Source organism: Paramormyrops kingsleyae, chromosome 4 (genome assembly GCF_048594095.1).
Source record: "Paramormyrops kingsleyae isolate MSU_618 chromosome 4, PKINGS_0.4, whole genome shotgun sequence".
Taxonomy (NCBI): Eukaryota; Metazoa; Chordata; class Actinopteri; order Osteoglossiformes; family Mormyridae; genus Paramormyrops; species Paramormyrops kingsleyae.
This window is the reverse complement of record NC_132800.1, coordinates 17522584-17536862: the sequence shown is the minus strand read 5'-3', so window position 1 is coordinate 17536862 and position 14279 is coordinate 17522584. Positions and strand designations below refer to the sequence as shown.

The 14279-nt window shown below is 44.0% G+C and overlaps 1 protein-coding gene across 2 annotated transcripts in view; it reads left to right on the top strand.

Moving 5' to 3' along the window:
- The first annotated feature begins 2487 nt into the window (after window positions 1–2487).
- The window catches only part of LOC111847209 (XK-related protein 4-like), an 84535-nt gene continuing 72743 nt past the window's right edge, over window positions 2488–14279 (top strand). The window contains exon 1 of one of the 2 annotated variants that reach the window (XM_023818192.2): window positions 2488–3402. In XM_023818192.2, coding sequence (XP_023673960.1) covers window positions 2558–3402 — 845 coding nt within the window. In that variant the 5' untranslated portion in view covers window positions 2488–2557. The remainder of the gene's footprint in view (window positions 3403–14279) is intronic. The other variant, XM_023818191.2, reaches the window with a different exon arrangement.

The following is a 14279-nucleotide window of genomic DNA, read 5'->3' as shown; positions in this document are numbered from 1 at the left end:
GAGACTATACACACAGAGTCGAGCAGATGACAAATGTACCAACATGGCGGATGGCGGTCTTTGCATCCTGTGGGCGGTATGGTGTAATGTAAATTGCAACCCTCAACTCCTGTACCTCAAGTCCTGTACCTCAACTCCTGTACCTCAACTCCTGCTTCTTTTGTGTTTATTATTGGTTAGTGTCGGTGCCTTCCGGTATGCATACTTTAGTGCACTCACACATACATACATACATACATACATACATACATACATACATTCTTCTTTTCACACATACATGCGTACTTTTGTTCACACATGCATACAAAACTTATATGTATGTATGTGAACTTGTGTATCTATGAATGTGCATGCGTGTGTATGTATGTGTATGCATGACAGTATGCATGTATGTGCACATGCTTAATGTATATATGTATGTGCAAGTGAAATATGCAATTTTGGCCTAAGCGGTTTCTCATACTCCCCCCTCATGTAAGACGCATAGTCCGCCTGGCAAAATCATTCTGACGTCGGGGCTGTACATAAGCAAGACATTATTCCTTGTGTGTAAGTGAATAAAGTTCCCGTGTTTCTGTGTTATCTAAGTCGATCTGGATAATAGCGTCAACTCAACATGTAAATAATTATGATTCATAATTCATGCAGAAACAATCGACTGTTTATTCGATCAAATAGGCCCTGAAACGGTCATTTGCTCATCTTTGAGCCCAGATGTGACCGAAGACGCCATGAGGGAAGCGGCCAGCAGATGGCAGTCAAGAGCCATTTACCATGGCTTAGCTGTTGACAAGCTCCCAGAACAATGTAGCGAAAGAAGGAGTCTCCTGGAATGAACGAGTCTTAATTAAAACAGAGCCATCTGAATGGAGAGGATTATGAAAGGGCCTGCTTACATGCATATTTAATTATCATAGGTATGATCCCATCGCCTTTGGGCCCCAACCAGAGATCTCTTAATAACTGTACACCCAACTGAAGGAGAAGGGAAGACCAGTAACACTTAAAGACAGGTCACACTGAAAGATACAAAGATCCACTGTAAGCAATTATACTATTCATGTTTCAGTGCTTTACGTCTGTGAGCCTGAGATCAGATTCCAGGATCTAACCTTTCTGTGCTTGAGAGGCGACTGCAGCTTACAGTGTGTAACAAGAACAGCTGAAGAACAGTGCAGCCGAATTATACCTGTGAAAAGGTGGTTATTTCTGCTACAGAACCTGAATGGGGGGGGACTGTGTGTGCTTGTATTCAGGTTATGCAAGTGTATTCATCTTTCTGCGTGACCTTGAATCTGACTTTTCAGATTTCATGACTTTCAGGTCTGTGTTTAGATGGGATGTCAGTAAATGACAGGATGCACCTGAGTAATGTCAGTGTGTGGCCCAGCAGCTGAGGTCTCTGTCTTTGTAACTGGAAAGCTGTCAGTTTGATCCCTGGGGTCATAAGGTGGCCACATCTTCTTTGGGTTCTTCAGCCCTTAACCCCATGAAAATGCCCCAGGGGTGCAGGATGGAAGCCTGACCCTGCACTCGGACTCCAGGCTTCACTCTCATTTTTATATCTGGCGTTATTGTTACAAAAAAAAGGAGAGACGAATGTGATACATGAAAACTATCATGTTCCAATGTAACTGTTTTTATTCTTGTACAAATGGCAGATGAAGGATCATTTCAGAAACACACATGTGGTTTAACTCTTAATCACACTGAAAGGTTTCCTGGTTTTGCAATAAAGATTCTTTTAATGTTTACATGAAACAGGCTAAATCTCTTACGTTTTCCATCGTTTTTGAAGGTCACTTGAGGTCATCCTCCGATTTTCGAGGCACTGCCGGATAAATTAACAGTCATATCTGGCATTATAAAGTTGCTTATGTCCTCTACCTGACTGGTTTCTGGTCAGTGTCTCCAGCTTCACCCTTTTCTTGTGTACTGCTGTCTTAGAAACCTTGAGCCTGAAAAAGCAGCAGTCTGACGGCACATGGGTCGCGTCCCCCTGGAGATGAATGATGTTCAAAGTGTCACCCAGGGCGCACCTTCTGTCTGAGGACCGCGTGGCCGAGGCAGACCATCCCCATACGGGAGCTTTCCATGGTGCTGAAAAATGCCCAGCCCGCGATATACAGGAATACGCCCGTAAATCCCGTCCCATTTAAGGAAATAAGTCACCCTTTTTATACAGACGTGCATTTTAAAAGGGCAACACTGTGTTATTTAAATTCCTATTGTCATTTAAATCCAGCGCCCACTATACCCCCATCGTACTAAATGCATGTGTAGGGTAAACCGTGAATTACACTTAAATGTAAATGAGGCTTCGCCTCGTATCTGTGCAGGCATATACCCGAATGTCTGTGAAACGGCTTCATTTTACGCTTTAGGGTAATCAGCAATAGGGGTGATAAAACGCACGATGTGATTTTATTCTAAGTTTGATTAAAGCCACGTCCCCCTCCCCCCATGTGTCCTGGCTACACTGCAGCAGCCGATGGAGGGGAGAAGTGTGATGAGTGACTGGAGAGCAGTTGCAGAAAGCGATGATGTCATAGCCTAAATGTGTGCCATGGGAGAGCCTCCGGTGAGTACCTGCTGCCGGGAGGAAGCGCCGCTTTGTTATGAGCTGGAGGAAGAGGAGGTCGCCCAGCCCAGGCTCCGATCGCCGGTTCCCGGGGACAGAGAGAGAAAGGAGGAGGAGAGAAAGGGGGGAGGAGGAGGAAGAGGAGGAGGAGGAAGAAGACGGTGCGGCTTAGATAACGGGAGGGCTGCTGTAATGGCCGCGAAGTCGGACGGGGTGCTGAAGATGAGAAGGGGCGATGTGGCGTTCACGCCCCTCCAGGACTGCGATCAGTCGCAGGGGATGGTCCCGGGCTCGCAGCCGGGCTCCGGAGCACCAGAGGGCGACTTGGTGAGCGGGGAGCCGCGCTGCTGCGGATCGTCCTCGGCGTGCCTGCGCTTGGGGAGGCAGCAGCGGGACTACTCGGTGTGGGACTGCCTATGGATCCTGGCCGCCGCCGCTGTGTATCTGGCCGACGTGGGCACCGACGTGTGGCTGTCGGTGGACTATTACTTCCGCCGTGATTACTGGTGGTTCGGGCTCACGCTCTTCTTCGCGGTGCTCGGTTCCTTCTCGGTCCAACTCTTCAGTTTCCGATGGTTCGTGCACGACTTCGGCTCGGACGGCAGCGCCGGTGCCGCCGCCGATCGCCCTCACACGGACGGTAAGGTGCTGAGCGCCTCCGCCTCGCACGGAGACATGGGCTCCCACCCATCCGCACCTCAGGCGTCCAGCACCACCGCGAGCATCAGCGACCATGCGGCCAACAAGAAGAGGTCCTGCTCCTTCTGCATCTGGCTTCTGCAGTCCATCATCCACATCCTGCAGCTGGGTCAGATCTGGAGGTAATTTATTTCTTATGTGGGACTTTCTGGCCGGAGACTCTGGGGTGAAAAAAGCAAAAAAAAAAAAAAAAAAAAAATAGCAGGAAAAAAAAAACCGAGACAAGCGTTTAATTAGGTGACCTATTTGTTCCAGCGATAGTCTTCTCTGCGTGGAAATGCCCGATTTGTTTTATTTACCTTCATTATTGACTGTCTTTTATTTATTTGGTGTGTAGCGTCCTGTGGCTCAGTCCCGCTATTTTTACACGCGTTCGTCCCTCGCGCGGAAACTTTCTGGTTTCACTTTTTTATTTCGGATAACATCTGAAAAGTCCTTCAGATGACAGAAATGCGAGTAAATCTCAAATCCACTGGTCAGAAAATACGGGGATTTAGGAATAAAACTGGAATATCTGAATACATTTTTGCATGAAAATGTTTCATAACATTATTATTATTATTATTATTATTATTATTATTATTATGCAGATGTTAAAGTGGTCTTTTATTTAAAAAATTGCAGTTTGAAATCGATTCAGAAGGATATTTGTTCACTGTCGACATTGAATGGATTAATAGATTAATAGATTTAATGATCTGACGTCCATGCGGATTTTTAAGCGTGATCACTAAATTATAAGGGTTACACGGTATGTTAGAGGCTGGGCATGGTTTTATACGATCAGGTTGTATATACTGTATTTAATTTTATTTATAACTGGATCGATTGGAAGTGTATTCATGGGGCTTTTTGGGCTGATGTGTATCGGAATTACTAAAACGTTACAAGTTCATTTTCCCACAAAGTCCCCTGAGCTTATAATTCCAGTCATATTGAACATTTTGCAGCTTAAACGGGTTATAATGATTGTTTTGCTGTGGTCTGTGTAAAGTATAACCTTGAGCTTACTGTTTGAGCTCAAAAATACAATTAAATGTAGAATAAAATTTACATTACAAATATAACTTACAATAAGGCATTTGCTGATTTTAATATCTGATGACATTAAGGTTCTGTTCAGATTCAAAATAACGTGGTTAATTTTACAGTAACTCGATAGAGCGCTAATATTCATACCACAGGACTCACTATAAAATAAAGACAACATTCACTGGACAGGTTAATAATCTTAATTAAAAACAGTTAGGCTTGTTCTGATTATTATTATTATTATCATCATCAATAATAAAATAATAATTAATAAATCATTCAAATTCATGGTACATAGGCCTTTACACATTTTGACACCTTTGTGCGGGTATTAACATAATGGCGGTAGGGGGCGCACTTGCAACTATGCATTTACTTAATCAAAACCCGCCTGTGCTTTACACCACAGAGGGAAAGCGTCTCTCCTCCATCAGAGTACATTTTCAGGTTAATGTAAAATAAGGAAACAAGTTCAAAAAGTTTCGGGGAGAGTGATCAGCCCACCCACCCCCCCCCCCCCCCCTCCCCGGCTGCTGGCCCACAGAGTATGAGACACGCGCTGATTTACTTGCTGCAAGGGTAACCCCACCTCAGTGTGAGCTACAAAGGTGTGGCCCCTCGACAGAGTTTATTTATACTATAAGGTAAACATACTGATATCAGGTTACATTGTGGGTGTGAACAACATTTTAGAATGGGATGGAACCAATGTGAATGTGGGAGTGGGAACAGGAACAACAGAACGTGCGTCAGAGGTGGCCTCGTCTGCTGCACGTGATAGAAATTTACTGTTGAGCATTTACACAGGTGCTACATGGAACAAGTTATGCATCCTTGAGAATACACGTGAGTGATAATATATACAATTTCAACCCAACAAAAAGACATATAACCTTTAATTGTATATGGTAACAGTATAGGTGTATAAATGCTTTTCTTTACGTAGCCGTATTGTAACGAGCCAGGAAGCGGAACTTAATGTGCTCCAACTGGATTATTATTATTATTATTATTATTTACTTTAATTTTTTTCTTCTGTTTATTGCCCTATAAGTCACTCCGCATCATGGTAATAGCTTCTGAATTACAGTTCGAACTGCGCAATTACATTGCCTTGGAATCTAATTTATATACCGTGTAACAATATAAAAATGACATTAACAAAATGCGAAAGTGCAGAGGTGTTCCACTTACTTGCAGTTTCCCAAATGCGTGTGTGTATGTGTCTGCATGTGTGTGTGTGATGGTGCTTCTTGTCTTAATTAATTAGTTACAAAATACAGAAAGTTATATTTTTACAAACTCAACAAGTCACAGGTAGCACAAATATAAAAACAGCATGTCAGTCTATCACAGGACAGACGTGCAATAAGGGACATTGACAGACTCCGATTTACATAAACCGCATGTCTTTTGCCACACAACATGCAATCCCCACACCCGGGGCCTCGAACCCACAACCCCCCTGAGTGTGTGAGGCTATAGTGACCCCCATCGCATCACATTGAGCTTCACCTGTGAGGCATTTTCTAGCATTAAGTTCTCTGTGAAATGTCTCTCTAAACTCTATAGTTTGACTGTCTTATAGTTGTAAGATGTTTTTTTTGGTTTGGTTTATTACAGGATGTTTCACTTGTTAAATCTAAGTCACACAAAGAGTAAAACCTCCAGGTTTTTCATTGCTTTTCTGTAATTTTTGTAAATGTGTCAGGAACGTTGTTCAGTTGACCTTATTTTGTCGAGGGGAACATTTTTAAAGAATGATATTTGCAGGCGTGCATGAACACTCTTTAGAAAATGTATCAGTTTTTCAAGGTATTTCTTCTTTAGATTGTTGCAGAGATTTCAGAGATTAGTTGTCATATAAATATAAACCCTGTAGATTAAAAACAGGAAGGAAACAGCACATATGATGTCTCTGTTTGCCTGACTGACAGCTCTCTCCTCAGTCCGCTGAGAGTCACTTATAAAAGGCCACTGACTGGTTCGGCTGCTGACATGATGCCGGGACACATCCTGCATATCAGACATTTCACAGCAGGAATCACGTCATTAAGAAGAAGCAAGTTTATCCCTCAAACCCTTTTTATATCTGTTTCTCGTGTTACCTGGTTTACATCTGTTATGTGGATTCTCTTCCAGGTTGCCCATGCTTATGTTGGCTTCGATGATTGGTTCACATTATGTGGTCATGTGATTAGCTTACCCAATCAATTCTGGCAAATGTCTCTTGCGTCTTAGAGCAGCACATAACGGGAAGGACCTCTCCATGAAATAGGGCTCCCTATGGGGATAGGCTTCCTTCATGGGCTCATGTGTGATTGTCTGGCTTGTGGAACAGTGGCTTCTTCTGATTTACGTCTCTATTGATCAGTCCAGCATTTTGAACCCACCCTTTGACTCAGTCAGTCCACCCAGGGTTGGCCCAAGCCATAGGCAAACTACAGTAAGAGGCTGCTGGTCCCAAAGCCACCAGCAGCCACCAGGGAGCCCCATCTGATTGGCTGTCTGGTGTGTGTAAATTAGGGTATGTGGCCCAATTCAAATTTTGATTAGGTCCCCATAAAGGGTTAGGCCAGCCCTGGGTTCACCATCAAAGGAAAGACCTGCTTTCAAAAATAATAAGTGCTGCTGTAGATTCTTCCAAAACCTTTAGCTATAGGCTATGGCATAATTATTTGATAGAGATGATCAGTAGAACTCACATAATTTATTGGTTGGGCATGCTTCAGGAATGTTTCTTCAGAACCTTCTGGAAGAAGGTTTCCAGCAGATCTGCTCATTTACCAGCCCTCCTATGGTCACCACGGACACTGGTATTATCAGGGGGTCACGGTTTCCATGGGATTTGACCCAACAACCTTCTATTCCCAGCCACAGTGTGCTAACCCACTGAGCCACACACCTCCCAAACTTATCCAGCCAGGGCCATTTGTGTGCCAGCATTCTCAGAAACATCCGGAAAAAGAAGACAGACAGCCGTCCATGGAAATTTCCCAGGTGTCACCCTGGAAGGAGATGGAAATAAAGGCGACTGTCGCGTCGTGGCAGTAACACGCTCGCCTGAATCCCGAGGAGCCTCATCTGGGCTCACAACACAAAAAAATCACAGTCACTGCCTTTGTTCCTGCCCCTGGAAGAAACTGTATAGGAGGTAACCAGAGATTAATTACTGAGCCAGATGGCAATTAGTCATGCAGCAAGACCATGAAAGCAAAGAAATATGCCACGCGTGGATTCAGGAGCTTTACTGGATACAAACAGCTGTTTGCCATCATGGGAATCCAAGCGCTTTCGCCAGGGTAGTCGCATGACGCTTGAGCATTTGCTGGCAGCTGGCGGACCTGTGCGTACGTGAGAGTTTGGTCATGTGACTAATTATGCTGCTGTAACGTGCATGCAAAACAGGCAGCTGTGTGATCAGGAGCTCCAGCTTGAGCAAACAGTAGGTTAGGATGCTGTGCCTGTGATTGCAAAGGTCGTTGGTTCAGATCCCGTAGTAAATAGCGTGATGTCATCACTGAGCTCTTGAGCGACACTCAACCCCAATTGCTCGAGGGACTGGCTGACCCTGATTTCTTCAACACGTCACCTTTATATCAAACTGTTTGCCAGAATAAACAAAATGTCCGTTGTGTGAGTCAGAGTGGGGTGGAGTGCTGACTCTGAGGCTAGGGCTCTGTGCCAGTAACTGGACGGTTGTGGGTTCAAATCCCGTGAATGCCCAGAGTGATTCTACTTCGTTGGGCCCTTAAGCTGCAATTGCTTCATCCTGGGAATGATGTTAATCTACATCCAGCCCCATAAGGAGCTCCTCCAACTTACAGGGAGAAACTTGGGGGTTGGTGGCAGGATTGTCACTCCTGCCACTGGTCCATTTGGACTGGTGTGGTGCTGAGGTATCACCTGTCACTGTGCTCAGGTTCACATCCCTGAGGTGGTTTGTCATGTGGTGGGTGCAGTAATGCACTGTAATCAGTGCTGCTCCTTACCTCTCTGTGTGAATCTGGTCGTTGCCCTGAATCTCGTAATGGTAAACCCTAAACCTACTAAGCAAGTAAGAAATAGCTATGAAATTCAATCACTTCATTTATATGTAGGTCTTAGGTCATTACCACTTCTAATATCCCGAAATAGTGAGGTTTCAACATGAAACTAAGCCTTTAATTCATCTTTATGGTTCACAGTGTGCAGTTGCAGTGACATTGCATGTTTTAAGTTTATTTAATATCTTTTTTTCTGTTATATCATCTGTGTTTATATGCCCAGAGTATTTTAAGTCTGTTTTACCCCTGATGCCAATCAAAAAAAAGTCAACCTCTGTTTAAACTTGACTTAGCCTTTAATTTTTTTTCAGTAGCTAGAAACACCCCTGTGCCTTTCTACGTCCCTTTGTGTTAGTGTGTGTGTGTGTGTGTGTGATTTCCCTTTGTGTCAGAGGCTATACAGCGGCAGGGCCGAAAGCTGATTGGGTCCCAAAGTGCCCCCTCTCCAGTCTCCCATCATTCACTGATTCAAAACATGTCATTGGCTAATAAGGTTACTTTATGTCCTCCACCTTAACAAATCCTAAAATCTCCCCTGCCATTTATATTCTGTTTACTTGGTTTGTACTGTGCTTGTTCAATTCTTTGGTGATTTTTTTCGCGTGTTGACGCTGTGAACAAACAAACACATCATGTCCTCATGCGCCTGGTATCTTCTAAATTCATGTTCTGTAAGGACAGCGTAAGCGCATTCAAACACCAGCAGAAATCACGAGCCACATTATAATGCCCTGCCCAGGAGTGGGGCTTGTGTGCGTCTTCCGTCATCCAGTTAGAGGCTTGACGGGCTTTGGCGGTCTCATACCTGACGATCTTACATATTAGACCCGCGTCAGATTAAAGATCGTGTGAAATTAGTCCCTTTCTGGACTACACAACGAGAAACGATATTTAAATTGGTATTTGTATTCTTTCCGCATGACGGACTAATGACATTTTCACAATTAATAGTGAACAGTAAAAAAGGTAAATTTTTGGTAAATTGCTGGAATGTGATAAAAGCCGAGCTTATATAGCATCGGAATGTCACTGTCATTCTTATTACTTTCATGCTGACACTAGGCGATTCCGTGTTTGCGAGGTGTGCTGGTTACCGACCCAGACCAACGCCTACTGGACGTACCGATGTCACGCGTTCGTCGCGATTTGATTCTCCAGCGACGGCTCAGCGCCCGATGGCTACACGCACAATTATATATATATATAAAAAAAAACAAATAAAAAGTTTTGCTTAGCTGGCTCTGTGTGGAGGGCTGTGTGATTTTACGCTGATGGGCAGCTGCTGCTTATAAGATAAGATAAAACTTAATCGATCCCAGAGGGAGATTCTACCTAAATTGCCCATAAACAAACATAGACCGCAAAAGACAGTGAAGTGCAAAAGTGCAAAGACAGTAGACATGGTACAGACAATTAAGTAATCACAATGCAAACAAATTTAAAAAGTTCACAAGTTCACAAAACACAACTTCCCGAAAAATAATGTTAAGGAAAAAAACCTAATAATAAATGAGCAGAGCATGTTTCTTTTCCAGTGGAAAAGCCGTCAGCCTGGCCTGTATCAGTCGCAGTCTGCGTTTGGGACTCTCTGCCCAGGAGGGGGGGCTGTGTGCGTCTCCCGTCATCCAGTCAGAGGCTTGATGGGCTTTGAGGGTCTCATGCCTGACGATCTTACACTCAGACAGGCTCACGAGTGACACCGACAGAACAGGATTCTGCGTCACTAGCTTCTCGGCTGTCACGTGGGACGGTCGGGAGTCTCATGATCCCGGTTAATTACTACGGCCGTCTGATTGTCTTTATATTCACGCTACAGAAAAAGCAAAGCCCCCTTATCGGGGTTGCCAACTTTGATCAGCTGGCTGGCGAGACAAGTCTGCACACAATTGCACACGTATATGAAGCAGTTTTATTACCTTTCAAATAGTCTGTTGGGTTTGCTGACTACCCCAATGCTGTTGATGTAGCTAATTTTACATTTATGATGGGATGATATAGAATGTCGTAAGATTTCTGTCGTGAGTGGGAAAGTCTGAAAGCGTGACGTGAGTGTCACGCCAGATAGCTGAGTTGGCAACCCTGCGCTTATACACCTAGAAGGATTCAAAAGCTTTATTGTACAAATAAAAATACAATGAAATGCTTGTTTGCGTATCTCCCAGCAGACTTAAACAATAGGCCTATACAACCACGAAGAACAATCAATAGCTAATAACAGAATAGTGTGCTAAGAACAATAACACAGGCCTACAGTATATGCAATACAGTAGCCTATATACAGTATGAATGTGATATACAAGATGCATACAAGTAGGACTACAGGGTGCTGAGATTTAAAGTGGCAGTGATTAATAAATAATAGTGGTGATTGGAGTATTTAACATTACTAGCACTTTTTAAAGCAGGGTTTCCATCCGTAAACTAAGAGACGCCTTTATTCTGTTATTATCCGGGTTTACGATGCTTTTCATCATTTTTTTAATTCGAGCTGCTGCATGAGATTGGGTTTTGACCTCCTCCCCTCCCGCGCCCCAACACAGACACAGCCGTTTCTTCGCAGGTGCGCAGCTCCCGTCAGCTGAACGCCTCGAGCGACGCAGTTCCCGGCGCTCCTGCGGGATTCGAATGCGCGTTCGGCCGTGATTAACTCACTCCAGGATTTACGCTTTGATTTAATTTACCGTAATCCCACGGGGAGGGGAAGTGAAGTTTATTTGAGTGTTTTTATGAACACAGAGTCGCTCAACTGACTGGAGAAATAGTCGCTGCCGCTTCTGTTCTCGTAGGATAGCCCTGCAGTTAGTAAATGTTAGTGTTTCTCACAGAACAGTTTTGAGTGAAAGTGACTTGTGAAAGCCAGCAGTTTATGCAAGTCATTGTCCTGGTCTGGGTACAAAGGCGCTTCCCACAGACTGTGAGTCTCCACACCACTCAGCTGCTCGTCCTGTTCCCACGTGACCATTATCCAATCAGCTGTGTTCTCTTAAATTCATTATCTGATCTTATTGGTTCAAGAGAAGCTCTGGGTGGGATCTAGCAGCAGGTTTGGTACTGTTTGTATGGTGTGAGAAAGAAAAGCTGTATGTACATAGCGCCATAGGTTAAGGATCTGTGCCAGCAGCCAGGAGGCTGTGGGTTTGAGTCCAATGGCCAGTAGAGTATTCATGCCACTTATGGGCTCATAAACTCAAGTGATGCAGTGACAGTGACCCTGTTCCCTAATCTCAAATGCTCATCAGTTCCCAACTTTATTGGGTACAAAGCTAATAGGAAAAACTCAACTTGACAAGTATACAAGCTCATTACACTCCCGCATCCAGATTTTTACAGATTTCTCATTTTGTTTTTATTTAAGGCTGTTTCATGCTCGATATCTTTATCTGTTTATTATGTTATATGGATTAACTTCTAAACCAGTGTTTACTGTTTGATACATCACTCAGTTCTGTGTCAAATTTTGGCTGCAAGCTAATCCTTGGATGAAAACAGATCTCCACTGTTACGTCACATCCAGTGGAAGTCTAGGTTGGTCTCGGTTGCTTCCTGAAACATAAACACAGCGATGATGGAAAAGCGAGCCTCATTCCTTTCAAGTGAAATGAAGTCGTTTCCTGTTTTATGGGGTTGAAAGTTGGGAAACACCCCAGGGGGACAGGAAGGCAGCAGAAACTGTCACATTGAAGCTGGCTTTGCGGTTGACATATTCAGATTGATTATTCTATTATGTTTCCAGTTGTCTCTCCTTCAGCTGTTTCTCTCTGAATTCGACGATAAGCAGGGAGTATTCCTGTAGGGGTCAACAGGAAGTTCTCCTGGCAGTACAGGATTGCATGTTTTTTTTTTTGGGGGGGGGGGGGGAGTGACACAGAGGGTATTGTTATTGTGGTTGATGTTTGACAAAATATTACATACCGGAGTTAAAGTACACTCTTTACGTTGAATACGTGGTCAGAGGGAATTACGACACTTGTGGTGGTCAGAAGGCACTATGCTCCATGTGCTGATCAGGGGGAATTTCACCCCCTGTGGCCATCAGAGAGAATTACAACCTCTGTGGCGGTCAGGGGGAATTTCTCAGCGGTAAACATGGCCCGAAGCTCGCAGACTTTGCTGAAACGTCAAAAGAGACAAGTTGAAATAAATATACACTTCCTAAAGGTCTATTTAAAACTCTTGGCTGGAAAATGATGAAAAATAATGAATAGTTTACAGGTCATCAGTGAGATTTTTGTGGTATGTCATTTTGGAAGAACCTTAAATTGAACCCGGCTTTATTTTGTGGCTGTCAGCGGGTCTCCCTTCAATGCCCGCCCACCTGACAGGGATGCTGATGGCAATGCTGAGCACAGTGCCAATCGCTGGCGGATTCTGGCATGGGCTGTGACCTACGACTAACCGGCTCTTAGACAACCTCCATTTCCCAGCATTTCTTAGTTAGTTTTCATACCACAGTGTTAAAAACTGCTGCTGCAGACAGGTAGTTCGTAAGCTGACCACTGTTCAGTGATATACAATGTCGTTGTAGGTCTGCACAATGACATGCAATACTCTTGTTGATCTGTGCAGTGATATACAGTGCTCTTATTGATCTGTGCTATGATATATAGTACTCTTGTTTATCTGTGCTATTGTATGCAGTGCTTTCATTGAATTTTATATAGTGATATACAGTGCTGTCGTTGACATGTGCTGTGATATACAGTGCTATTGCTGATCTGTGCAGCGATATCCAGTGCTCGTATTGACCTTTGCAGTGATATACAGTGCTCTCGTTGACCTGTATAGTGATATACAGTACTGTCGTTGACATGTGCTGTGATATACAGTGCTGTCGTTGATCTGTACAGTGATAGACAGTGCTCTTGTTAATCTGTGCTGAGATATTAAGTGCTATTGCTGATCTGTGCAGCGATATACAGTGCTCTTGTTAATCTGTTCTGTGATATTCCGTGCTCTTATTGATCTTTGCAGTGATGTACAGTGCTCTTTTTAATCTGTGCTGTAATATCCAGTGCTGTTGTTGATCTATGCAGTGATATACAGTGCTCTTGTTAATCTGTTCTGTGATATTCCGTGCTCTTATTGATCTTTGCAGTGATGTACAGTGCTCTTTTTAATCTGTGCTGTAATATCCAGTGCTGTTGTTGATCTATGCAGTGATATACAGTGCTCTTGTTAATCTGTTCTGTGATATTCCGTGCTCTTATTGATCTTTGCAGTGATATACAGTGCTCTTTTTAATCTGTGCTGTAATATTCAGTGCTGTTGTTGATCTGTGCAGTGATATGCAGTGCTCTTGTTAATCTGTGCTGTGATATTCAGTGCTCTTGTTGACCTGTGCAGTAATATACAGTGCTGGCACATTCCACTCCCTGTGCAGCCTTATGCCACCTTTCCACTGTTCGGCTGAGGAGGCACAATCTTCCCTCTGAACTGTAATTGCCACTTCCAGCACAGAGGAGGCGAGGGAAGCGCCGGGCCCTTTGTTGTTGAATGCCCTCGGGATGTACAACGCTCTCGCTAAATGTTTAAGTAAAGATCTGCTGTCGTTAAAGGGCACCTTCCGAGGATAATTATATAGTATTAATGGATCCTAAGAGAATGAGCAATTATAGAAAATACTGGCAACTGAGGAAAGTCTGATGGAACCGTAAACAACACACGTCCGTGCTAATCACTGTTTTGGGTACGAGGAGCCTGCACGGTACGAGGAGTTTTTAGCACTGGGATGAGCTGGGATTGGGGACTGTGTACAGCCACTGGGGATTGCCCGTTCAGGGTGTAACTGACATCACTTCCGGGTACTGCTTCTCAGCTCAGGCCGTGTCAGAAATGGAGAGATGAGAAGGACAAGAAGGAGATAGATTGATCAGGCTTCTAACGCCAGCGTAAATAAAGACTCCCAGATTCTGGGACACAAG